This window comes from Protopterus annectens, chromosome 10.part0 (assembly GCF_019279795.1).
Source record: "Protopterus annectens isolate FY-2018-M chromosome 10.part0, PAN1.0, whole genome shotgun sequence".
In the NCBI taxonomy this organism is placed as follows: domain Eukaryota; kingdom Metazoa; phylum Chordata; order Ceratodontiformes; family Protopteridae; genus Protopterus; species Protopterus annectens.
In genome coordinates this window covers 374,412,361-374,437,152 of record NC_056744.1, presented here as the reverse complement: position 1 = coordinate 374,437,152, position 24,792 = coordinate 374,412,361, and the positions used below count along the sequence as shown (strand labels likewise).

Below are 24,792 nucleotides of genomic sequence, written 5' to 3'. Positions count from 1 at the left end.
ATGTATTTCAGAAATTGACAGTGTCATGGGGAACTCTAGACATAGATCTGTTCGCTTCTCCACTAAACCACCAGCTGCCAAAGTTTTGCACGAAAAGGTTTCATCCCACAGCGTGGAAAGTGGATGCTCTTTCTTTCAATTGGAGCAATCTTCATGTGTATGCCTTTCCACCTCTGCCTCTCCTCCCAAAGGTACTACTAAAGGCCAGACAGGACAAGCCAAGGATGATTTTGATAGCTCCAGATTGGCCTCGACAGCATTGGTACCCATTACTGAGAAGCCTGGTACGGGAGCCTCCATGGCCTTTGCCTTCTATTCCACACCTGTTGTCTCAGGAGGACAGTCATTTGCTCAATGTCAAGCTTCACTCTCTTCACCTAACAGCCTGGCATATTCTGTTTTGAACCATAGTGGGTCTCAACTTCCACAGCAAGTTTTGAATGTTATTTTGGAAGCTAGAAGGCCTAGTACAAGGAAAGTGTACGCAGATAAATGGAAGAGATTTTTATTTTGGAGTGCAGCAAAGGATTTTGATGTTTCTGAGCCTAATTTAAGTGTGGCTCTTCAATATCTTACTGAGTTACTGGACAAAGGTTTGTCCTTCTCTTCTATTAAAGTTCATGCTGCAGCAATTTCGCTCACTATGATTGTGACCCACCATTGTTTTCTCATCCTTTGTTCAAGCAATTTCCTAGAGGGCAAAGAATATAAGACCCCGTGAGCTCCTACTCCTGCTTGGGATCTCAATTTTGTGTTGGAGAAACTCACTCTACAACCTTTTGAGCCTGCAGCTACTACCGAGTTGAAATATTTATCATGGAAGACTGCTTTTTGTTGGCCATTACCTCTGCAAGAAGGGTTTCTGAGTTGCAGGCCCTTATGGCGGTTGAGCCTTTCTTAATTTTCCATAAGGATAGGGTATCTTTACGCACTAATCCTTCCTTTATGCCTAAAGTGGTTTCTAGTGTGGCTTTAAACCAAACTATTCATTTGCCTACTTTTTATGCAAATCCCCAAAATAAAGGGGAAAAGATTTTGCACACTTTAGATGTACACAGGCAGTTGCGATATTATTTGGACAGAACTAAAGGGTTCAGGCAGTCTCAGCAGTTATTTGTTTCTTTTGCTTTGAGTTCTCAGGGCAAGCCTGTGTCAAAACAAACTATTTCTAAGTGGATTGGGTTTTGCATTGCTTTCTGTTATTCCCATCATGGCAAGGAGATTCCAGCTGGGATTAGGCCTCATTCCACTAGGGCTACTGCCACTGACAGCTTTTAAGGGGTGGCAACTAAAGATATTTTGGAGGCAGCTACTTGGAGTTCAGTGCATACTTTCTCTAGGCATTATCACCTTCCACTTTATTCTAAATCTAGGGCTGGTTTTGCCACTGCTATTTTGCTGGGCATTTGGCAGCTCCTGCTTCCTTATAGTTTTGCCATCCTCCTTACCTCTGCTTTGGGATTCTACCCAAGTGTAAGGACTGCAGCAATGTGAGATGAAGAACATAGTACAGTTTTGTACCTACCATAAATGTAGATGTTCAAGATCCACATTGCTGCAGTCCACCCTACCTCCCTCCTTCCCTCTGTAGTTAGAGCGGTTGTGTGGGTTGGGTTGTCAATATGGTGTATATTGTATATATTGTACATATTTTTAGTGCAAGGGTGGTTGGTTGGTTGTTTGCTGTCTTTTGGTTTTGACCTTTCTTTTTAGGGTCTTCTGACATCTGGGGCAAGAAAAGACTGAGGATATGACGTCGGGCATGCGCATTTGTACCCTGACGTCCTGATGTCAGTCAAATGCGCCTTGACCGACGTCAGCCTTATACTTTGATATTCGGGCCGACCGAGGACAGCGGACTACCCAAGTGTAAGGACTGCAGCAATGTGGATCTTCGAACATCTACATTTATGGTAGGTACAAAACTGTACTTTTCTATCCCTGACTTTCCACTTCAAGGAAATCCTACACTCCCAGAAGTTGACAGCAAGGCAATTTCTTTGTCTCCTAGGCTTAATGGCAGCAACCATCCCCATGCTACCACTGGCCAGAATGCACATGTGCAAGCTACAATGGTCCCTCAAAAACATTTGGTCCCAACACCTACATCACTTAGAACAGGTTATTCCTCTCCTTCCCTGTCTAAAGACAGAAATCAGGTGATGGATCCACCAAGTCCAGCTAAACCCGGGGCTCCCACTCCCCACCCCAACCCAAACAATGCATACAAATGCCTCAGATTCAGGTTGGGGGACGACACTGGCATCCTACAGGCTTCAGGAAAAGTGGCACCCTTCTGTTCAGGCCAAACACATCAATGTCAGGGAAATGACCGCAGTCTTCCTAGCTCTGAAGACCTTTGTCCCCGTTCTTGTACCAGGAGTGCTTCTGATAGTGACCTAAATTACCACTGTTATGTGGCACCTCAACAAACAGGGAAGAACAAAGGCCTATCAGCTGTGCAGACTGACCCTGCTGCTATGGGACCTAGCTTCTCACCACAATTTGGTCCTATAGGCGAGCTACATCCTCTCGCAGGACACCAAGCAAGGGGGTCTCCTAAGCAGGACTTCCTCTCCACAGCACGATTGGATGCTGGACAGGAAGGTCTTCCTGGACACATAGTCCATCAGTTGGGTACTCCACAAATAGACCTGTTTGCCTTCCCCAGAACAGGCAGCTGCAGACCTTCTGTTCATAGATCTACTCCCCTCTAGCATGGAGACTGAACACTTTCAACATCTTTTGGGATGGGAAGTTTCTTTATACCTTTCCTCCCTTCCCAATGATTCAGAAAGTCCTCCTGAAAATCAAGAAAGACAAACCAACAATCTTGTGACTCCCTGCTGGCCAAGACAGCACTGGTTCCCCCTATGTCACAGTTTAGCCAAGGGAAATCACTACAAGTTACCCTACAAAGGTGGTCCTACTAACACAAGACAAAAGAACTCTCCTCCACCCACACTTGCAGATGTTATCCCTGACTTTGGGTGAAAAACTTCTGATCCCCATCAGACACCACTACTCTGAGGACGTGCTTTCAGTCCTGAGGGAGGCAAGGAAACCTACCACCAGAAAATCTTACCTAGCTAAATGGGAAAGATTTACAAAGTGATGTCTGGAAAGGGACCCTTGCTCTACTGATGCCCCCCCCCTGTTCTTGTGTCAACTGATTAAAAGCTGACTTTCATATTCAGTGAAAGTACACCTTTCTGCTCTGTCAGCCTGCTTTCCCCTTGATTCCCCTCTTGTTAGTCAGGCTCAACGTAGGGGGAGGAGGGGGTGTGAGGGTGTGCGTAGGGGAGGGGGTTGTGTAAGGGGGAGAGGGGTGTATAAGGGGGAGGGTGTGTGGGTGTGTGTAAGAGGGAGGGGTGTGTGTAAGGGGAGCAGGAGGAGTGTGTGTGGGAGGGGGTTTTGTGTGTGTGTGGGGGGAGTGTGGGGGGAGTGTGTGTGGGTGAGTGTGTGTAAGGGGGGAGTGTGTGGGTGAGTGAGTGTGTGTAAGGGGCAGGGGGTGAGTGAGTGTGTAAGGGTGTAAGGGCAGGGGGTGAGTGTGTGTGTGTAAGGGCAGGGGTGAGTGTGTGTGTGTAAGGGGGGTGAGTGTGTGTGTGTGTGTGTAAGGGGCCAGGGGGTGAGTGTGTGTGTAAGGGGCCAGGGGGTGAGTGTGTGTGTGTGTGTAAGGGGCCAGGGGGTGAGTGTGTGTGTGTGTAAGGGGCCAGGGGGTGAGTGTGTGTGTGTGTGTAAGGCAGGGGTGAGTGTGTGTGTGTGTGTATAAATAGGGGTGAGTGTGTGTGTGTGTAGGGGAGGGGTGAGTGTGTGTGGAGGGGTGAGGTGTGTGTGGGCAGGGGTGTGTGTGTGTGTGTAAGGCAGGGGTGAGTGTGTGTAAGGGGCAGGGGTGAGTGTGTGTAAGGGGAGTGTGTGTGTAAGGCAGGGGTGGGTGAGTGTGTGTGTGTGTAAGGGGAGGGGTGTGAGTGGAGTGTAAGGGAGGAGTGTGTGTGTGTGTAAGGGGTGGCAACAGGGAGTGTGTGTGTAAGGGGGAGGGGGGTGAGTGTGTGTGTGAGGGGGTGAGTGTGTGTGGGAGGGGGTGAGTGTGTGTGTAAGGGGCAGGGGGTGAGTGTGCGTGTGTGTGTAAGGGGTGAGGGTGTGTGTAAGGGCAGGGGTGTGTGAGTGTGTGTAAGGGAGGGGTGTGGGTGAGTGTGTGTAAGGGAGGGGTGAGGTGAGTGTGTAAGGGAGGGGTGAGTGAGTGTGGGGAGGGGGTGAGTGTGTGAGGGCAGGGGTGAGTGTGTGTGTAAGTGGGTGAGTGTGTGTGAAGTGGGTGTGTGTAAGGGGAGGGGTGAGGAGTGTGGGGAGGGAGTGTGTGTGTAGGGAGGGGGTGAGTGTGTGTGAGGGGGTGAGTGTGTGAGGTGTGTGTGTGTGAGGAGGATGTGTGTGTGTAAGGGAGGGAGAGGGTGTGTGTGGGAGAGGGAGTGTGTGTGAGGGAGGGTGTGTGAGGGAGGGTGAGTGTGGGTGAGTGTGTGTAAGGGCAGGGGTGAGGGTGTGTGTGTGTAAGGAGGGGTGAGTGTGTGTGTGTAAGGTGGAGGGTGAGTGTGTGAGGGTGAGTGTGTGTGTGTGTGGCCAGGGGAGTGTGTGTGTGGAGGGTGAGTGTGTGTGAGGGGAGGAGGGGTGAGGGTGTGTGAGGGGAGTGTGTGTAAGGGAGGGTGAGTGTGTGGGGGAGGGTGAGTGCGTGTGAGGGGAGGGCGTGAGTGTGTGTGTGAGGGAGGTGTGTGTAAGGGGAGAAGTGTGTGAATGGGAGGGGTGTGTGTAGGGAGGTGTGTGAGGTGTGTGTAAGGGAGAGGTGGGTGTGTGAGGAGGGGTGTGTGATTGGCGGGGAGTGTGTGTGCGCCCTAAGAGGGAGGGTGTGTAAGGGGGTGGTGTGTGTGACGGAGAGGGGGTGTGTGTGGGGAGGTGTGTGTGTGTGGGAGGGTGTGAGGGAGGAGGGGTGTGAGTGTGTGTGTAGGGAGGGTTGTGTAAGGGGAGAGGTGTAAGGGGTGGGTGTGTGTGGGGGTGTATAAAGGAGGGTGTGTGAGGGTGTGTGTGTGTGTGTAAGGGAGGGTGTGTGTGTGTGTAGGGAGGGGTGAGTGTGTGTGGGGAGGGGTGAGTGTGTGTGTAAGGAGGTGAGTGTGTGTGTGTGAGGGAGGTGTGTGTAAGGGAGGGGGTGTGTGTAAGGAGGTGTGTGTAGGGAGAGGGGTGTGTGTGAGGAGGGGTGTGTGTGAGGGAGGTGTGGTGGGGGTGTGTGTGTGTGTAAGGGGAGGGGGTGAGTGTGTGTGTAAGGGGCCAGGGGTGAGTGAGTGTGGGGAGGTGTGTGTGTGTGTAGGAGGGGTGAGTGTGTGTGAGGAGGGAGGGAGTGTGTGTGTGTGGGAGCCAGGGGTGTGTGTGTGTGGGAGGGAGGGGTGTGTGTGTGTGTGAGGAGGGGTGTGTGTGTGTGAGGAGGGGTGAGTGTGGGTGAGTGTGTGTAAGGAGTGAGTGTATGTGTGTGTAAGGAGGGGTGAGTGTGTGTGTGAGGAGGGTGTGTGTGTGAGGGGAGTGAGTGTGTGTGTGTGTGTAAGGAGGGGTGAGTGTGTGTGAGTGGAGGCCAGGGGGTGAGTGTGTGTGGGGAGGGGTGAGTGTGTGTGTGTAAGGGAGGGGTGGTGTGTGTGTGAGGAGGTGTGTGTGGGGAGAAGTGGGTGTGTAAGGGGAGGGGTGTGCGTGCGTGGGGAGGGTGTGTGTGAGGAGGTGTGTGTAAGGAGGTGTGGCGGGGAGGGAGTGTGTGTGGAGGAGGGGTGTGCGTGTAAGGGGAGTGTGTGTAAGGGGTGTGTGTGTGTAAGGGGAGAGGGGTGTGTGTGTGTGGTGTGTGTAAGGGGAGGGGTGTGCATAAGGGGGGAGGGTGTGTGTGTAAGGGGAGGGGGTGAGGGTGTGTGTGGGGTGGTGAGGGTGTGTGTAAAGGTGTGTGTGTAAGGGGAGGGGTGTATAAGGGGAGAGTGTGTGTGTGTAAGGAGGGGTGAGTGTGTGTGTAAGGGTGTGTGGGAGGGTGAGTGTGTGTGTGGGGTGAGTGTGTGTAAGGAGGGGTGTGTGTGTGTGTGGAGGGGGAGGTGTGTGAGGGAGTGGAGGGTGTGTGTAAGGGGAGAAGTGTGTGTGTAAGGGGCCAGTAGGTGTGTGTGAGGGGGTGTGTGTGTAAGGGGAGTGTGTGTGTGTAAGGGGAGGAGGAGGTGTGTGTGTGTGGGGGGGGGTGTGTGTGTGTAGGGGGAGAGTGTGTGTGTGTAGGGGGAGAGTGTGTGTGTGTGTAGGGGAGAGTGTGTGTGTGTGTGTGTAGGGGGAGAGTGTGTGTGTGTGTAGGGGAGTGTGTGTGTGTGTAGGGGGAGAGTGTGAGAGTGTGTGTGTGTGTGAGGGGGAGGGAGGTGTAAGGTGGGTGTGTGGGGGAGGTGTGTGTGTGTGTAAGGGAGGGTGTGGGGAGGGGGTGTGAGGATGTGTGTAAGGGAGGGTGTGTGTGTGGAGGGAGGTGTGTGTCAGGGGTGGGTGTGTGTGTAAGGGAGTGTGTGTAAGGAGGTGTGTGTGTGTGGGAATGAGGGGTGTGTGTGTGTGTGTAGGGTGAGTGTGTGTGTGTGTGTGTAGGGTGAGTGTGTGTGTGTGTAGGGTGAGTGTGTGTGTAGGGGGAGTGTGTGTGGGTGTGTAAGGGAGGGGTGAGTGTGTGTGTAGGGGGGAGAGAGTGTGTGTGTGTAAGGGGAGAGAGAGTGTGTGTGTGTAAGGGGAGAGAGAGTGTGTGTGTGTGTGTAAGGGAGGGGTGAGTGTGTGTGGTGTAAGGGGTAGGGGTGTGTGTGTGTGTGTGTGTGTAAGGGGGGGTGTATAAGTGTGTGTGTGTGTGTGTAAGGGGAGGGGTGAGTGTGAGGTGTGTGTAAGGGGAGGTGTGTATAAAGGTGTGTGTGTGTGTAAGGGCCAGGTGTGTGTAAATAGGGGTGAGTGTGTGTGTGTAAGGGGCCAGGAGGTGTGTGTGTGTAAGGGTGTGTGTGTGTAGGGGGAGTGTGTGTGTGTGTGTGTAAGGGAGGGGGGTGTGGAGTGTGTGTGTGTAAGGGGCCAAGGGGTGTGTGTGTGTGTAAAGGAGAGTGTGTGTGTGTGTGTGTAAGAGGTGTGTGTGTAAGGGGCCAGGGGTGAGTGTGTGTGTGTGTGTTAGGGGAGGTGTGTGTGTGGAGGGGGGAGTGTGTGTGTGTGTGTCTGTAAGAGGAAGGTGAGTGTGTGTATGTGTGTGTAAGGGGAGGGGGTGAGTGTGTGTGTAAGGGAAAGAGGTGTGCATGTGTAAGGGGAGGTGTGTGTGCAAGGGGAGGTGTGTGTGCATGTGTAAAGGGGGAGGTGTGTGTGTGTATAAATGTGTGTGAGTGTGTGTGTGTGTGTATAAAGGGTAGAGGGTGAGTGTGTGTGTGTAAGGTGTAAGGCCAGGGGTGAGTGTGTGTAGGGGTGTGTGTGTAAGGGAGGGGTGTGTGTGTGTGTAAGGGGCCAGGGGTGAGTGTGTGTGTGTGTAGGGGCAGAGTGTGTGTCTGTGTGTAGGGGTGGTCTGTGTGTGTGTGTGTAGAGGAGAGTGTGTGTGTGTGTGTGTGCCAGGTGTGTGTGTGTGTAAGGGCCAGGTGAGGTGTGTGTGTGTGTACGGGGTGAGAGTGTGTGTGTGTAGGGGAGAGTGTGTGTGTGTGTGTGTAAGGGGTGGTGTGTGTGTGTGTGTGTGTAAGGGGTGTGTGTGTGTGTGTGTGTGTGTAAGGGGTGGTGTGTGTGTGTGTAAGGGGTGGTGTGTGTGTGTGTGTAAGGGGTGGTGTGTGTGTGTGTGTGTAAGGGAGGGGTGAGTGTGTGTGTGTGTAAGGCCAGGGGTGAGTGTGTGTGTGTGTGGCCAGGGGTGGGTGTGTGTGTGTAAGGAGGGGTGAGGTGTGTGTGTGTGTGTAAGGGGCCAGGGGTGTGTGTGTGTGTGTAAGGTGTGTGTGTGGTGGTGTGTGTGTAAGCCAGGGGTGAGTGTGTGTAAGGGGTGTGTGTGTGCATAAGGGGTGAGTAATGGTGTGTGTGTGTGTAGGGAGGGGTGAGTGTGTGTGTGTGTGTGTAACAGGGGTGTGTGTAAGGGTGTGTGTGTGTGTAGGGGGAGTTTGTGTGTGTAAGGGCCAGGGGTGTGTGTGTGTGTGTGTGAAATAAGTGTGTGTGTGTGTGTGTAAGGGGGTGGTGTGTGTGTGTGCGTAAGGGGCCAGAGGTGAGTGTGTGTGTGTAATGTGCCAGGGGGTGAGGTGTGTGTGTGTGTGTGTGTGTAAGGGGTGTGTGTGTGTGTGTAAGGGGTGGTGTGTGTGTGTGTGTGTAAGGGGTGGTGTGTGTGTGTGTGTGTGTGTGTAGGCAGGGGGTGTGTGTGTGTGTGTAAATGTGAGTGTGTGTGTGTGTGTAAGGGGGTGTGTGTGTGTGTGTAAGGGGCCAGGGGTGAGTGTGTGTGTGTAGGTGTGGCAAATAGGGGTGAGTGTGTGTGTGTATGTGGCAACAGGGGTGTGTGTGTGTGTAAGTGCCAGGGGTGTGTGTGTGTGTGTAAGGGGCCAGGGGTGAGTGTGTGTGTGTGTGTGTCCTAATAGGGCCAGGGGTGAGAGAGTGTGTGTGTGTGTGTGGGTGGGGCCCTAGATTGGTGTGTGTGTGTGTGTAGGATTAACGGGGGTGAGTGTGTGTGTGTGTGTGAGTGTGTGTGTGCGTGTGTGTGTGTAAGGTGTGTCAGAGGTGAGGCAGATACTTGGGGTGTGTGTGTAAATAAGGTAAATAGGGGTGAGTCCTGTGTGTGTATGGGGCCAGGGGTGATAGTGTGTGTGTGTGTGTGTGTGTAAGGCCAGGGGTGTGTGTGTGTGTGTGTATGTGTGCATTAGGTGGCAACAGGGGGTGTGATGAGCGTGTGTGTGGCAAGGGGTGTGGGTGTGTGTGTGGTAAATGTGTGTGTGTGTAAGTGGCCAGGGGTGTGTGTGTGTGTGTGTAAGTCCCAGGAGGTATGTGTGTGTGTGTGTGTGTGTGTAAGGGGCCAGGGGTGAGTGTGTGTGTGTAACAGGGGCCAAAGGTGAGGTGTAGCAAACAGGAGGTGTGTGTGTGTGTGGCAACAATAGTGTGTGTGTGTGTAGGTGTGTGTGTGTGTGCCAGGGGTGAGTGTGTGTGTGTCGTGTATTTTAGTAACGCCAGGGGTGGAGTGTGTGTGTGGTGGGGCCAGGGTGAGGGAGGTGGTATGTGTAAGGGTGTGGAGTGGTGTGTGTGTGTGTATAAGGGGCCAGGGTGTGTGTGTGTGTGTGTAAGGGTCCAAATAAGAGTGTGTGTGTGTGTGTGTAAGGGGCTAGGGGTGCATTAAGGTGTGTGTGTGTATAAATAGTGTATATGTGTAAACCCAGGGTGTGTGTGTGTGTGTATGTGTAAGGGGTCAGTGTGTATAAATAGGGGTGTGTAGGTATAAATAGGGGGTGAGTGTGTGTGTGTGTGCAAATAGTGGCATGGTATCACAGGAATTGTGTGTGTGTGCATGTAAGGGGCTAGGTGTGTGTGTGTGTGTGTGCTAGGTGGGTTTCTCAGGAGGTGTGTGTGTGTGTGGCAGGCCAGGGGTGAGTGTGTGTCTCAGTGTGTGTGTGTATAAACAGGGCTGTGTGTGTGTGTAGTAGCCCTAGGGGTGAGTGTGTGTGTGTGTGTATACATAGAATAGGGGTGAGTGTGTGTAGGGTGTGTATAAGGCAACAGGGGTGCGAGTGTGTGTGTGTGTGTGTGTCAGGCAAATAGAGGTGTGAGGTGTGGCAGGCTAAGGGGTGTGTGTGTGTGTGTATCTAACAGGGGTGAGTGTGTGTGTGTATAAGAGGCCAGTGTGTGTGTGTGTGTGTGGCGTTAGGGGTGAAGTGTGTGTGTCCTTTATTGTCCAGGTGTGCTTATAGTATCCCTAGGGTGTGTGTGTGTGCCAGGGGTGTGTGTGTGTGTGTGTGTCGTGTAAACTAGGTGAGTGTGTGTGTGTGTGTAAGGGCCAGTGAGGTTGTGTGTGTGTGTAAGGGGGTAGTGTGTAGTATATGTCCAAGGGTGTGTGTGTGCAAGGCCAGGTGTAATGTTCAGTGTGTTGTTTGGGTATGTGTGTCACAGGGTGTGTGTGTGTTTGTGTGGCATGGAGGTGTAAGGGCCAGGGTGTGTAGTGTGTGTGTGTGTGTCTCCCAATTATGTGGAATTAATAGGCCATGTGTGTGTGTGTGTGTGTATGTGTGTGTGTGTGTGTACATGTGTAAAGTGTCCCAAGGTGTCGTGTGTGCAAATGCCAGGGTGTGTGTGTGGCAAGGCCAGGGTGTGTGTGTGTATGTGTGTGTGTGTGTCCCAGGGTATGTGTGTGTGTGTGTAAGGCCAGGGGGTGAGTGTGTGTCCCAAATTGTGTGTGTAGGTGTAGGCTAAATTAGGGGGTTGCATGTGTGTGTGTATAAGGTTGTACAACCCTGGAGGTGTAATAAATGTGTGTATGGTGTGTGTGTGTGTATAAATAGGGAGCCTAGAGGTGTATCCCAGAGTGTGTGTGTATAAATAAGTGGCCAAGGAGTGTGTGGGAGGGGCTAGTAAGAGTGTGTGTGTGTGGCGTATAACAGGGTGATTGTGTGTGTGTGTGTAAGGGGTGAGTGTGTGTGTGTGTATAGCCAGTGTAGTGTGTGTGTGTGTGTGTAAGGAGTGTGTGGGGTGAGTCTACCCATTATAGATTTTGTTTAAGGTGTGTAGTACCCAGAGGTGTATTTAGTGTGTGTGCCCAAGGTGTGTTGGAAGTGTGTGTGTCCTAGGAATAGGAGGTGTGTGTGTGTAAGGGCAACAGGGGTGAGGTTTCAGTGTGTGTGGCAACAGGGGTGAGTGTGTGTGTAATCACTTCATGTGTGTGTAAATAGGGTGTGTGTGTGTGTATAAATAGGGCTGTGTGTGTGTGTGTGTGAGTGTGTGTGTGTGGCAACAGGGGTGTGTGTGTGTGTGTGTGTGTGTATAGGGCCAGGTGAGTGTGTGTGTGTGTATAGGGGCCAGTGGTAAGGTAGGGTGTGTATAAATAGGGTGTGTGTGTGTGTGTGTGTGGCAACAGGAGGTGTGTGTGTAAGGGCCAGGGGTGTGTGTGTGTGTGTGTGTGTATAAACAGGGGTGTGTGTGTGTGTGTAAGGGGCCAGGGGTGAGTGTGTGTGTGTGTGTGTGTGCATGCATAGGCGTGTGTCCAGGGGTGAGGTGTGTAAGGGGCCAGGGTGTGTGTATAAGGGCCAGGGTGAGTGCGTGTGTGTGTGTGTGTATAAACAGGGGTGAGGTGTGTGTAAGGGCCAGGGGGTGTGTGTGTGTGTGTGTGTGTATTAATGTATAGGGTGCGAGTGTGTGTGTAAGGGGCCAGGGGTGAGAGTGTGTGTAAGGGGCCAGGGGTGAGTGTGTGTGTGTATAAATAGTGAGGTGTGTGTGTAAGTAAATGGTATAGGGTGAGTGTGTGTGTGTGGCCAGGGGTGTATAAATAGGTGAGTGTGTGTGTGTGTGGCACAGTGTGTGGGTGTGTGTGGCAACAGGGGTGAGTGTGTGTGTATAAAATAAGAGTGTGTGTCCAAGGAGTGTGTGTGTGGCAACAGGTGTGAGTGTGTGTGTGTGTGTGGGGCTCCCAGGGGGTGAGGTGTGTGTGTGGTGGGGCCAGGAGTGAGTGTGTAATGTGTGTGTGGGGCTGGGGTGGTGTGTGTGTGTGTGTGGTGTGTGTGTGTGTAGGCCAGGGTGAGTGTGTGTGTAAGGCTGTGTGTATGTCCCAAGGGTGTGTGTGTGTGTGTGTCCAGGGGTGAGTGTGTGGGTGTGTCCCGGGGTGAGTCTGTGTTTGTGTGTGTGTGTGGTAAATAGGGGGTGAGTGTGTGTGTGTGTAAGGGGCCAGGGTGTGTGTGTGTGTGTGTGTAAGGGGCCAGGGTGTGTGTGTGTGTGTGTGGGTGTGTGTGTGCGTGTGTGTGTCAGGTTTGTGTGTATATGTGTTTGTGCAGGGCCAGGGCGTGAGTGTGTGTGTGTGTAAGGGGCCAGGGGGTGAGTGTGTGTGTGTGTGTGTGTAAGGGGCCAGGGGGTGAGTGTGTGTGTGTGTGTGTGTATAAATAGGGTGATAGGTGGGAGTGTGTGTGTGTATAAAGGGGCCAGGGGTGAGTGTGTGTGTGTGTATAAATAGGGGTGAGTGTGTAATGCAACAGTGTGTGTGTGTGTGTAAGTACTCAGGGGTGAGTGTGTGTTCCCTAGGTGTAAGGGTGTCTCAGGGTGTGTGTGTGTGTATTTGCTTAGGGGCCAGGGGTGAGAGTGTGTGTAAGCAACAGGGGTGAGTGCGTGTGTGTAATGTGGCCATAGGGTGTGTTTAGGTGTGTGTGTGTGTGTATGTCCAAACAAGAAGGTGCAGGTGTGTATAAATAGGGTGTTTTTGTGTGTGTAATGTATACAATGTCAGGGTGTGCTTGTGGTGTCCTAGGGGTGTGTGTGTGTGGCAATGTGTGTCCTATAGGAGGTGTGTGTGTGTGTGTGTGTGTGTCAACAGTGTGTGTGTGTGTGTGTGTAATGTCCCTAGGTTGTGTGTGTGTGTGATCCTGGTCAGGGGTGAGTGTGTGTATGTATAGGGGAGGGTATTATTATTCCAGGGTGTAGGTGTGTGTGTCCAGAGTGTGTGTGTTTGGCAAATAGGGGTGAGTGTGTGTAAGTGGCAACAGGGGTGAGTGTTTCCCTGTGTGTGTGTGTAGGTGTCCAGGGGTGAGTGTGTGCGTGTGTGTAAATAGGTGTGTGTGTGTGTAATAACAGAGTGTGTGTATCCCAGGAATGTGTGTGTGTGTGTGTAAGGCCAGGGGTGAGTGTGTGTGTGTATGGGGCAAATAGGGGTGAGTCTGTGTGTGTGTCCCAAATGGTAGGTGTATGGCAAGTGAGGTGTGTGTGTGGGCCAATAGGTGTGTGTGTGTGTGTGTGGCCATAAGGGGTGAGTGTGTGTGTGTATAAACAGGGGGGCTAAGTGTGGTGTGTGTGTATTGTGTAAACAGGGCCAGTGTGTGTGTGTAGGTCAACAGGGGTGTGGTGTGTGTAGGGGTCTTAGAGGTGTAGGTAGTGTGTGTGTGGGGCTAAATAGGGGTGTGTGTGTGTATGTATAGTCCCAGGGTGAGGTGTGTCCTAGGTTGTGCAAGGGGTCCAGAGTGTGTGTGTGTGTGTATAAGGGGCCAGGCGTGTGTGTGTGTGTGTATATATGCAACAGGGGCCCAGAGGTGTGTAGGTGTAAATAGGGGTGAGTGTGTGTGTGTTTAGGTGTAAGGTCCAGGTGAGTGTGTGTGTCAAATTGAAGTTTTAATTAATGTGTCCTAAGGGGCCAGTGTGTGGTGTCCCAGAGTGTGTGTTTTGTGTGTGTGTGTGTAATACATAGGGGTGAGTGTGTGTGTGTATCCAAATAGGGGTGTGTGTGTGTGTGTGTGGAGTGTGTGTGTGTGTGTGTGTGTAAGGGTGTTCAGGGGTGAGTGTGTGTGTGTGTGTATAAAAGGGGTGAGTGTGTGTGTGTGTGTGGCTACAGGGTGAGGTGTGTGTGTGTGGTAAATAGGGTGAGTGTGTGTATGTGGTGTAAACAGGGGTGAGTGTGTGTGTGGGTGGGGCTAGGAGGTGTGTGTGTGTGTGTGTGTAACAGGAGTGTGGGGAGTGGGATCCAAAGTGTGTGTGTGTAGTCCCAGGTTTTGTGTGTAATAATATTATTATTGTGTGTGTGGTTGTAAACAGTCCTATTGGGTGAGTGTGTGTGTGTGTGTAAGGGTGAGTGTGTGTGTGTGTATGGTGTGTGTGTGTGTAAGGGTGGTGTGTGTGTGTCCCAAGGGTGAGGTGTATGTAAATAGGTGTGTGTGTGTATTATGTGTAGCTAGTGTGTGTGTAATATTAGGGTGTCCCAGGGGTGAGTGTGTGTGTGTTTGTCAAGTGTGTGTGTGCAATAGGGGTGAGTGGCAAGGGTGTGTGTGTATTTTATGTCCCAAGGAGCCAGGGGAGTGTGTGGCAATATGTCCAAGTGAGTGTGTGTCAAGTGTGTGTGTGTAAGCAGGGGCAGAGTGTGTGTGTGTGTGTGTATCCAAATAGGGTGAGTGTGTGTGTGTGTGTGCGTAAGGGGTGAGTGTGTGTGTGTGTGTGTGTATAAACAGGGGTGGAGTGTGTGTGTGTGTGTGTGTAAGTGGGGCTAGGTGAGTGTGTCCTAGGGTGTGTGTGTAAGGGGCTAGAGTGTGTGTGTGTGTGTAAGTGGGGTGTGTGTGTGTATCCAGGGGCTAGTGTCTATGACATGTAATACCCTATGTGTGAAGTCTATGTTACTAGGGGTGAGTAATGTCCTAGAGGTGTGTGTATAGGGGCCAGGAGGTGTGTGTGTGTGTGTGTGTGTAAGGGGCCAGGGTGAGTGTGTGTGTGTGGTGTCCATGGGTGAGTGTGTGTGTGTGTAAGGGGGTGAGTGTGTGTGTGTGTGTGTAAGGGGCCAGGGGGTGAGTGTGTGTGTGTGTAAGGGGCCAGGGGGTGAGTGTGTGTGTGTAAGGGGCCAGGGGTGAGTGTGTATAAATAAGGAGGTGTGTGTGTGTGTGTATAACAGGGGGTGTGTAAGGCCAGGGGTGAGTGTGTGTGTGTGTGTGTGTGCAGGGGCTAGGTGAGTGTGTGTGTGTAAGGGGCCAGGGGTGAGTGTGTGTGTAAGGGCCAGGGGGTGTGTGTGTGTGTGTGTAAGGGGCCAGGGTGTGTGGAGTCAGGGTGTGTGTGTAAGGGGGTGAGGTGTGTGTGTAAGGCAAATAGGGGGTGAGTGTGTGTGTGTGTATAAGGGGTGAGGCGTGTGTGGCAACAAGGAGTGTGTGTGTGTGTATAAATAGACCAGGGGTGTGTGTGTGTGTGTAAGGGGCCAGGGGGTGAGTGTGTGTGTGTGTAAGGGGCCAGGGGGTGAGTGTGTGTGTGTGTAAGGGGCCAGAGTTGGAAGGTGTGTGTGTAGTGTGTGTGTGTGTGTAAATAGGGGACCCGGTTGAGTGTGTGTGTGTGTGTGGTGCAAACCCAGGGGTGAGTGTGTGTAGTATTAATGAGGACTGGGGTGAGGGGGTGTGTGTGTGTGTGTAAGGGGCCAGGGGGTGAGTGTGTGTGTGTAAGGGGCCAGGGGGTGAGTGGGTGAGTGTGTGTGTGTAGGCCAGGGGCCCAGGGGTGAGTGTGTGTGTAAGGGGCCAGGCGTGAGGTGTGTGTGTGGGGTGAGTGTGTGTGTGTAAGGGGCCAGGGTGAGTGTGTGTGTAAGGGGCCAGGGGGTGAGTGTGTGTAAGGGGCCAGGGGGTGAGTGTGTGTGTGTGTGTAAGGGGCCAGGGGGTGAGTGTGTGTGTGTGTGTGTGTGCAGGCTGGGGCCAGGGGTGAGTGTGTGTGTAAGGGCCAGGGTGAGGGAGTGTGTGTGTGTGTAAGGCCAGGGGTGAGTGTGTGTGTGTGCGTGTGTGTAAGGGAGCCAGGGGTGTGTGTGTGTGTAGGCCAGGTGAGGTGTGTGTAAGGGGCCAGGTGAGTGAGTGTGTGGGTAAATAGGTGAGTGTGTGTGTGTGGTAAGGGACGGGGTGAGTGTGTGTGTGTGTGTATAAGTGGGGCCAGGGTGGTGAGTGTGTGTGTGTGTACAAATAGGGGTGAGTGTGTGTGTGTGTGTAAGGGGCCAGGGGGTGAGTGAGTGTGTGTGTGTAAGGGGCCAGGGGGTGAGTGAGTGTGTGTGTGTAAGGGGCCAGGGGGTGTGTGTGTGTGTGTGTAAGGGGGCCAGTGGGTGTGTGTGTGTGTGTAAGCAGGGGCCAGGGGTGAGTGTGTGTGTGTAAGGGGCCAGGGGGTGTGTGTGTGTGTGTGTAAGGCCATAGGGGACCAGAGTTGTGTGTGTGTGTAAGGGGCCAGGTGTGTGTGTGTGGTACAGTGTGTGAGTGCCAGGGGTGTGTGTGTGGGGCTGGGGTGTGTGTGTGTGTAACAGGTGTAGGCTAGGTGAGGTGTGTGTGTGTGTGTGTGTGTAAGGGGCCAGGGGTGTGTGTGTGTGTGTAAGGGGCCAGGGGGTGAGTGTGTGTGTGTAAGGGGCCAGGGGGTGAGTGTGTGTGTGTGTAAGGGGCCAGGGGGTGAGTGTGTGTGTGTGTAAGGGGCCAGGGGGTGAGTGTGTGTGTGTAAGGGGCTGTGTGTGTGGTAACAGGGGTGAGTGTGTGTGTGTGTGGTGACTTAGGTGTGTGTGTGTGTAAGGGCCAGGTGTGTGTGTAAATACGGGGTGAGTGTGTGTGTGTGTGTGTGTAAGGGGCCAGGGGGTGAGTGTGTGTGTGTGTGTGTAAGGGGCCAGGGGGTGAGTGTGTGTGTGTGTGTGTGGGTGGGCTAGGGGTGAGTGTGTGTGTGTGTAAGGGGGCTAGGGCAGTGTGTGTGTGTGTGTGTGTAAGGGCCAGTGTGTGTAAGGGCTAGGTGAGTGTGTAAGGCTAGGTGGCAACAGGGGTGTGTGTGTGTGTGTGTGTGTGTGTGTGTCAGGGGGTGTGTGTGTACTGAAGAGTGTGTGTGTAGGCAACAGGGGTGTGTGTGTGTGTGTATGTGTGTGTGGTGGGGCCAAGGGGTGTGTGTGTGTGTGTGTGTAAGGGCCCAGGGGTGAGGTGTGTGTGTAAGGCCTGGGATTGAGGTGTGTGTGTGGCGGTGTGTGAGGTGTGTGTGTGTAAGGGGCCAGGGGTGAGTGTGTAAGGGGCCAGGGGGTGAGTGTGTAAGGGGCCAGGGGGTGAGTGTGTGTGTGTAAGGGGCCAGGGGGTGAGTGTGTGTGTGGGGCCAGGGGGTGAGTGTGTGTGTGTAAGGGGCCAGGGTGTGTGTGAGTGTGTGTGTGTGTGTGTCAGTAGGGGCCGGGGTGTGTGTGTGTGTCAGGGGCCAGGGGTGAGTGTAAAAGTGTGTGCAAGTGAGGTGAGTGTGTGTGTGGAGGGGTGAGTGTGTGTGTGTATAAATGTGTGTGTAGGCCAGGGGTGAGGTGTGTGTGTGTATAAATAGGTGTGTGTGTGTAAGGGGACCAGGGGTGGAGTGTGTGTATAATAATGTGTAAGGCCAGGGGTGAGTGTGTGTAAGGGCAGGTGTGGTGAGTGTAAGGGTGAGGTGAGGTGTGTGTGTGTAGGGGCCAGGTGGGTGAGTGTGTGTGTAAGTGGAAGGTGGCCAGTGGTGAGTGTGTGTGAGGAGGTGTGTAAGGGGCCAGGGGTGGGAGTCAATATTATTGTGTGGGGACCAGGGGTGAGGTGTGTGTGTAAGTGTATAGGTGACCAGGAGTAAGGCAGTGTGTGTAAGTGGCAGGTGAGTGTGCGTAATGTGTGTGTGTGAGGCCAAAGTGTAATATTATTAATATTATGTATTAATATAAAATTAAATTAATAATAATAATAATATATATGTGTATATATAAAGGGCCAAGGGGTGTGTGTGAGTGTAAGTATTATAGGGGAGGGTGAGTGTGTGTGTGGGGCCCAGGGGGCATGAGCGTGTGTGTGCGGGAGGGCCCAGGGGTAGGTGAGTGTGTGTAAGTGGGGTGAGTGTGTGTGTGGGGGCCAGGGTGAGCAGTGTGTAAGGGGGGCCAGGGGTGAGGAGTGTAAGGGGGAGGGTGAGGTGTGTGTGAGGGGTGAGTGTGGGTGAGGGGAGGGGTGTGTGTGTGTGAGGGGGGGAGGATGTGTGTATGTGTGTGTGTGTGAGGGGAGAGGGTGTGTGTGTGTGGGAGGGGAGAGGGTGAGTGTGTAAGTGAGGGGAGTGGGTGTGTGTGTAAGGGGAGGGGGTGAGGGGTGTGGGTGAGTGTGTGTAAAGGGGCAGGGCCAGGGGTGAGGTGTATGTGTGTAAGGGGAAGGGGTGAGTGTGTGTGTGTGTAAGGGGAGGTGTGTGTGTGAGGGGAGGGGGTGAGTGTGTGTGTGTAGGAGGAGGTGTGTGTAAGGGGGGGAGGGTGTGTGACGGGAGGTGTGGGCAGGGGGAGGGGTGAGTGTGTGGAGGGAGTGAGTGTGTAAGTGGGGAGGGGTGAGTGTGTGTGGGGGAGGGGTGAGTGCGCAGAGGGGAGGGGGGTGTGTGTGGTGGAGGGGAGTGTGTGTAAGGGGAGAAGTGGGTGTGCTAAACGGAGGGGTGTGCGGGCTAAGGGGAGGGTGTGAGGTGTGTGTAGGGGGAGAGAGTGGGTGTGTGTGTGTGTAGGGAGGTGGGTGGGTGCAGTGTAAGGGGAGGGGTGAGTGTGTGGGGAGGGTGTGGGTGTGTGTAAGGGAGGGGTGTGGAGTGTGTGTGGGTGGGGAGGTGTAGGGGAGGAGGGGTGAGTGTGTGCAGGGAGGTGAAGGGTGTGTGTGTAAGGGGAGGGGTGTGAGTGTGTGTAAGGTGGAGGGTGTGTAGGGGGAGGGAGTGTGTGTGTGTGTAAGGGGAGGGGTGTAGGTGAGTGTGGGAGGGGTGTGTGTGTGAGGAGGGGTGTGCAAGGGGAGGTGTGTGAGGGGAGGGTGTGTGTGGGGAGTGTGTGTGTGTGGGGAGGGAGTGAGTGTGTGTGTAAGGGAGGAGTGTGTGGGAGGGAGGTGTGTGGGGAGGGTGGAGTGTGGGGAGGGGTGTGTGTGTGTGTGAGGGGGAGTGAGTGTGAGGGGGAGTGTGTGTAAGGGGAGGGGGAGGTGTGTGTGAGTGTGTGTGTGGAGGGGGTGTGTGAGGGGAGGGTGAGTGTGTGTGTGAGGGGAGGGGTGAGTGTGTGTGTAGGGGAGGTGGAGGGAGGGGTGAGTGTGTGTGGAGGGTGAGTGTGTAAGGGGAGGGGTGAGGGAGGGGTGAGTGTGTGTGAGGGAGGGGTGGAGGGGAGGGGTGAGGTGTGGGAGGGGAGGTGTGTGCACGTGAGGGGAGGGTGTGTGTGTAAGGGAGGAGGTGTGTGTGTAAGGGGAGGTGTGTGCCGGGGAGGTGTGTGTGGGAGAGGTGTGTGTGTGGAAGGGGAGGGTGTGTAAGGGGAGGGGTGTGTAAGAGGGAGGGTGTGTGGGGTGTGTGTAGGGAGGGGGTGTGTAAGGGAGAGGTGTATAAGGGGAGGTGTGTGTGTAAGGAGGGTGTGTAGGGGAGGAGGGGTGTGTGTGTGAAGGGTGAGGTGTGTGTGTAAGGAGGGGTGTAAGGGGAGGTGTGTGTGTGTGTGTGAGGGGAGGGGTGAGTGTAAGTGAGGAGGTGAGTGTGTGTGTAAGGGGCCAGGGGGTGAGTGTGTGTGTGTAAGGGAGGGTGTGTGGGAGGGGGGTGGTGTGTAAGGGGAGGTGTGTGTGAGGGAGGGGAGGTGTGTAAGGGGTGTGTGTACAAGGGAGTGGTGTGTGGGAGGAGGTGTGTGTAAGGGGAGGGTGTGTGTGTGTGGGGAGGGTGGTGTGTAAGGGGAGAGGGTGTGTGTGTGTAGAGGAGGGTGTGTGTGTAAGGAGGGAGGTGTGTGCGTGTGTGGGGAGGTGTGTGGGGAGAGGTGTGTGGGAGGGTGTGTGTGTAAGGGAGGCAGGTGTGTGAGGGTGTGTGTGTGTGTAAGGGAGGGGTGTGTAAGGGGAGGTGAGTGTGTGTGTGTGAGGGGGGAGGGTGTGTGCAAGGAAGTGTGTGTGGAGGGAGGGAGGTGTGTGTGTGAGGGGATGGGTGTGTGTGTGAGGGTGTGTGTGTGTGTGTAAGGGGAGGGTGTGTGTGCAAGGGGGAGGTGTGTGTGTGGGGAGGAGGTGTGTGTGTGTAAGGGGAGTGTGGGGTGTGTGTAAGGAGAGGTGTGTGTGTGTAAGGGGAGGTGAGGTGTGTGTGTGAGGGGGGAGTGTGTGTAAGGGGAGGGTGTGTGTGTGTGAGGGAGTGTGTGTGTGTAAGGAGGAGGGGTGTGTGTGTGTGTAAGGGAGGGTGTGTGTGTGTGTGTAGGGGGGAGGGTGTGTGTGTGGGGAGGGGTGTGTGGGGGGAGGTGTAGGTGTGTGTGTAAGGGGAGGGGTGTGTGTAAGGGAGGGGTGTGTGTGCAAGGAGGTGTGTAAGGGGTGTGTGTAAGGGGAGGGTGTGTAAGGAGGGGTGTGTGTGTGAGAGGTGTGTAAGGGGAGGGGTGTGTGTGTGAGGGGATGGGTGTGTGTGTGAGGGTGTGTGTGTGAGGGGATGGGTGTGTGTGTGTAAGGGAGGGTGTGTGTGTGTGTGTAAGGGGTGTGTGTGTGTAAGGGGAGGGTGTGTGTGTGTGGGGAGGGTAGGTGTGTGTAAGGGGAGGTGAGTGTGTGTGTAAGGAGGTGAGTGTGTGTGTGTGTGGGGAGGGGTGTAAGGGGAGGTGGGTGTGTGTGTGAGGAGAGGGTGTGTGTGTAAGGGAGGGTGTGTGGGGAGGGGTGAGGGTGTGTGTAAGGGGAGGGTGTAAGGAGGTGTGTGTGTAAGGGAGGTGTGTGTGTGTAAGGGGTGTGTGTAAGGAGAGTGTAAGGTGAGGAGGGGGGGAGGTGTGTGTGTGGGGGTGTGTGTGTAAGGGGGGTGTGTGTGTAGGGGCGTGTGTGTGTAAGGAGGTGTGTGGGAGGGGTGTGTGAGGGGAGTGTGTGTGTAAGGAGGAGGTGTGTAAGTGTGAGGTGTGTGGAGTGTAAGGGGGGGGTGTGTGTAAGGGAGGTGAGTGTGTGTAAGGAGGGGGTGTGTGTAAGGGGTGTGTGTGAAGGTGGTGTGTAAGGGAGGGGGTGTGTAAGGGAGGGGAGGGTGTGTGTGTAAGAGGAGGGGTGTGTGTAAGGGGTGTGTGTGTAAGGGTGAGGGTGTGTGTGTGTAAGGGGAGGGTGAGTGTGTGTGAAGGGAGGTGTGTGTAGGGGAGGGTGTGTGTGGGGGAGGTGTGTAAGGAGGTGTGTGTGAGGGGAGTGTGTGTGTAAGGGGAGGTGGGTGTGTGTAAGGAGGTGTGTGTAAGGGGAGGGGTGTAAGGGGTGTGTGTGTGTGTAAGGGGGAGTGTGTGGGAGGGAGGGTGTGTGTGTAAGGGAGGTGTGTGCAAGAGGGAGGGTGTGTGTGGAGGGAGGGTGTGTGTAAGGGGAGTGTGTAAGGGGTGAGGTGTGGTGTAAGGGAGGGGTGTAAGGGGAGGTGTGTGTGTGTGTAGGGGAGGGGGTGTGGAGGTGTGTGTAAGGGAGGGGGTGTGTGTAAGGGGAGGGGTGTGCAGGGGAGGGTGTGTGTAAGGGTGTGTGTGTAAGGGAGGTGTGTAAAGGTGTGTGTGTAAGGGGGGTGTGTGTGTAAGGGGAGGTGTGTGTGTAAGGGGAGGGGTGTGTAAAGGGGAGAGGGGTGTGTGTGTAAGGGGGAGGGGTGTGTGTATGGGGTGAGGGTGTGAGGAGTGTGTGTGGGAGGGGTGTGTGTGGGAGGGGTGGGAGGTGTGTGTGTAAGGGGAGGGGTGTGTAAGGGGAGGTGTGTGTGTGGGATGGGGTGTGTGTGTAAGGAGGGTGTGTGTAAGGGGAGGTGTGTGTGTAAGGAGGGTGGTGTGTGTAAGGGGAGGGTGTGTGTGGTGTGTGTGTAAGGAGGGGTGTGTGTGTGTGTGTGAGGGTGTGTGTGTGTAAGGAGGTGTGTGTGTAAGGAGTGTGTGTAGGGAAGGGTGTGTGTGTAAGGGGAAGGGGGTGTGTGTGGGAGGTGTGTGTATAAAGGAGGGAGGTGTGTGTGTAAGGGTGTGTGTAAGGAGGTGTGTGTAAGGGGAGGGTGTGTGGGGAGCTGGAGGATGTGTGTAGGGGAGAATGTAGGTGTGTGTAAGGGGAAGGGTGTGTAAGGAGGGGTGTGTGTGTGTGTGTAAAGGGGAGTGTGTGTGTGTAAGGGGTGTAAGGGGAAGGGTGTGTGTAAGGAGTGTGTGGTAGGGAGGGTGTAAGGGGTGGTGTGTGTGTGTGTGTGTAAGGGGTGGTGTGTGTGCGTGTAAGAGGTGGTGTGTGTGTGTGTAAGGGAGGAGGGGTGTGTGGTGTAAGGGGAGGGGTGTGTGTAAGGGGAGGGGGTGTGTAAGGGGAGAGGGTGTGTGTGTAAAGGGAGGGGTGTGTGGGGGGTGTGTAAGGAGGGGTGTGGGGAGGGTGTGTAAGGGGAGGGTGTGTGAGGGTGAGGTGTGTAGGGGAGGTGTGTGTGTGTAGGGGGAGAGTGTGTAAGGGGAGCAGGAGGGTGTGTGTAAGGGAGGTAGGTGTGTGTGGGAGGGGTGTGTAAGGGGAGGGGTTGTAAAGGGGAGGTGTGTAAAGGGAGGGTGTGTGTAAGGGAAGGGGTGTCTGTAAGGGGAGGGTGTGTGTAAGGGGTGTCTGCAAGGGGGGTGTGTGCGTGTAAGGGGAGGGTGTGTTTAGGGAGGGGTGGGTGTGTGTAAGGGGAGGGGTGTGTGCATAATGGGGAGGGTGTGTGAGGGTGTGTGTAAGGGGGAGGGGGTTGTTTGTGTAAAGGGGATATTGAGGGTGTGTGTGTGTAAGGGGAGGGTTTGTGTAAAGGAGAGGGTGTGTAAGGAGAGGGTGTGTGTGTAAGGGAGGGGTGTGTGTAAGGGGAGCAGGAGGGTGTGTAAGGGGAGGGAGTTGTGTGTGTAAGGGGTAGAGGTGGGTGTGCATAAGCGGGAGTGTGTGTGCTTAAGGGGAGGGTGTGAGGGTGTGTAAGGGGTGTGTGGGGAGGGTGTGTGTTAAGTGGGAGGGTGTGTGTTAAGGGGGAGGGTGTGTGTAAGGGGAGGTGTGTGTGTGTGTGGCATTGAGGTTGAGAGGTGTGCTGTGTGTAACGAAGGGAGGTGTATGTTAGCATAGCCCTCAACTGTCCAGGTTTTTGCAGAATGCCCAGCTTTTTGCCCCATATTTTTGTCTGTTGCTCATGCAAAGGATTGAATTTGCTAAATAATGACGGACATTTGCGTTTTAGACTTCATAGTCTTTAGAAAAATGCATACGGACAGAAATCCTGTTCTGGCAACTTTCTAAGTTTATGAGAGCAATAGTTATAACCTGTCCCTATTATTTTAGGCTTTGTCCAGATTTCTCACACTAAGAGGTTGAGGTGTGTGTGAGACAGTGAAATGCTCTAGTTATGGTTAGCAGGTGGTTAGTGTTTTGCTTGGCTACAAACCCTGTACCATAGCTACGGGAAACAAGAGCCTGAGTCCTTTACCTCAACTACCAGGGTACATTTTTCAAGGAACTGAGTTTCAGGGGCAGTTTTTGAGGAATTCAGTTTCAAGTGTATTTTCAAGCAATTGTGAGCTTCAAGGGAGGAAATGTTTACTGCTATTCATGCCAAGTCTGTTTACTATGTGCTGCTGTTTTTTTAGCAAATGGCATCAATAAGTCTTGTGGTGTAGAATTTTAAAGCAGTGTTTGTAGCACAACAGGTAGCATATTTTTGTTTTGGTTCTACTCCCACAGCTTGTAGATTGATTGCTTGATACTGTGTTGTATTTTAAGGGATGACTTGCTGCAATCTTGAGTATGTCCTCCTTTGGATGAGATACCTAGGAACTCTGAACCTGTTTTCAGTTTGCCATCCATTTCCTATTGCAGTATTACCAGCTTACCATATTTTTTAATGTGACATAGGCAGTTTATTCTTCAAGGACAGCAGGCACTGAATTTGTAGATGAAACACTTAAATATAAAAGTGCTGTATTATATAAGGAATATCAATAATATATAATAACAAGGAAGGTGAATCAAGGAACTTTTCTGTGATCCTAAAAATGTGTAGCAAGGGGCCTATGATTTGAAAACAGTCTAAAGATAGACTTAATCTACCACTGGCCAGATGCATTTTCTTTGTCTGTTTTCAGTGCTGTTTCAGTGAATGTGAGTTTCAAAGGCAGAGAAGTTTTAATGCCAAGTCTGTTTTGATTGAGAGACTTTATTGCTGTGTTTATCAAATATCTGTCATTGGTTAAAAAAAAAAAATGGACTAGTTAACGTGTTTTCCTGGTTCCTGATTTTTTTAAAACTGATTTAATGACTGTAAGTGAATATTACAATAATTAATCATTTCCTAGTTATATTTTTTCAGAGTAATGGGATATTATTATCCACCATCATCCTTACTAGTTTGCTGTGAGAAGTGACTTCAGTTGTATTAAGAGAGAAGATTTTTATTTGTTTTCACGAAAGAGGATTTGGAGAAAAAAGTATATGCGGGGGTTGACCAAAACGCGACACGTGTACTATCACCTTTTTGTTTACAAAAAAAGCGACTACTTGCAAAACTAAAAATAGGGTCTACTGTTCAAGACCGTGCTGTTTAGGAGCTAGTGAGTAGTGTATTATTGAGCCCTAGTCTGTTTGCAAGTGGTGGGTATAAGAACAGTGGAGAAACTTGAAAGTCACGAAAAACAGAGGACTAGTATCGTTCCGCTGTAGGGTGCCATTTCGCTTAAGTGAGTGGCAGTAAATCTCTCGGGCGTCTGAGAAGCAGTTAATTGTTTGCATTACAAGTCTGTTCTGTAATTGTTAGTTGGGAATGCTTAAAACTTAAGGTTTTATGTTCATTGGTTGTGTCTGTGTACCCTTTCTGCAGTGTTTTTAATAATGGAAAATGTTTCTTTCCAAAGGTGTCTTGCTGAGAAAATTGGAAGCTGGAATACGAGGAATCAGTCATGTCATCGTGGATGAAATACATGAGAGAGACATTAATGTGAGTTATTCAGTCACTCACTGACTTTTTGTTTTAACAATTTGCAGGTACTTGAAACTACAGTGCAGCAGTGGTTACTGTCTGCTGAGGTGAGCTTATATTGTGAAAACTTGGGCTAGACATCCATGGTTGTGCATTGCAGGTTATTTTTACTTTGCTGTAGTTTAAAGCACTAGGGTTTTGTTTAATGTTACACCTGTCTCAGTCCGTGTCCCGATATGTCATCTTTTCTGATATTAAAGGCCTGTCTGTATGTGGACATCATTGTAGAATTTTACTTTACGTTTCCTTTAGTAATCTGGAAAGGTGGTTGATGTG

General features: G+C 52.7%; 1 protein-coding gene across 1 annotated transcript in view; it reads left to right on the top strand.

Annotated features, from left to right (window-relative positions):
• DHX9 (DExH-box helicase 9) overlaps nucleotides 1-24,792 on the top strand; it is a 1,660,482-nt gene that overhangs the window by 677,923 nt on the left and 957,767 nt on the right. Inside the window, exon 12 of the mRNA XM_044086769.1 lies at nucleotides 24,392-24,474. Coding sequence (XP_043942704.1) covers nucleotides 24,392-24,474 — 83 coding nt within the window. The remainder of the gene's footprint in view (nucleotides 1-24,391; nucleotides 24,475-24,792) is intronic.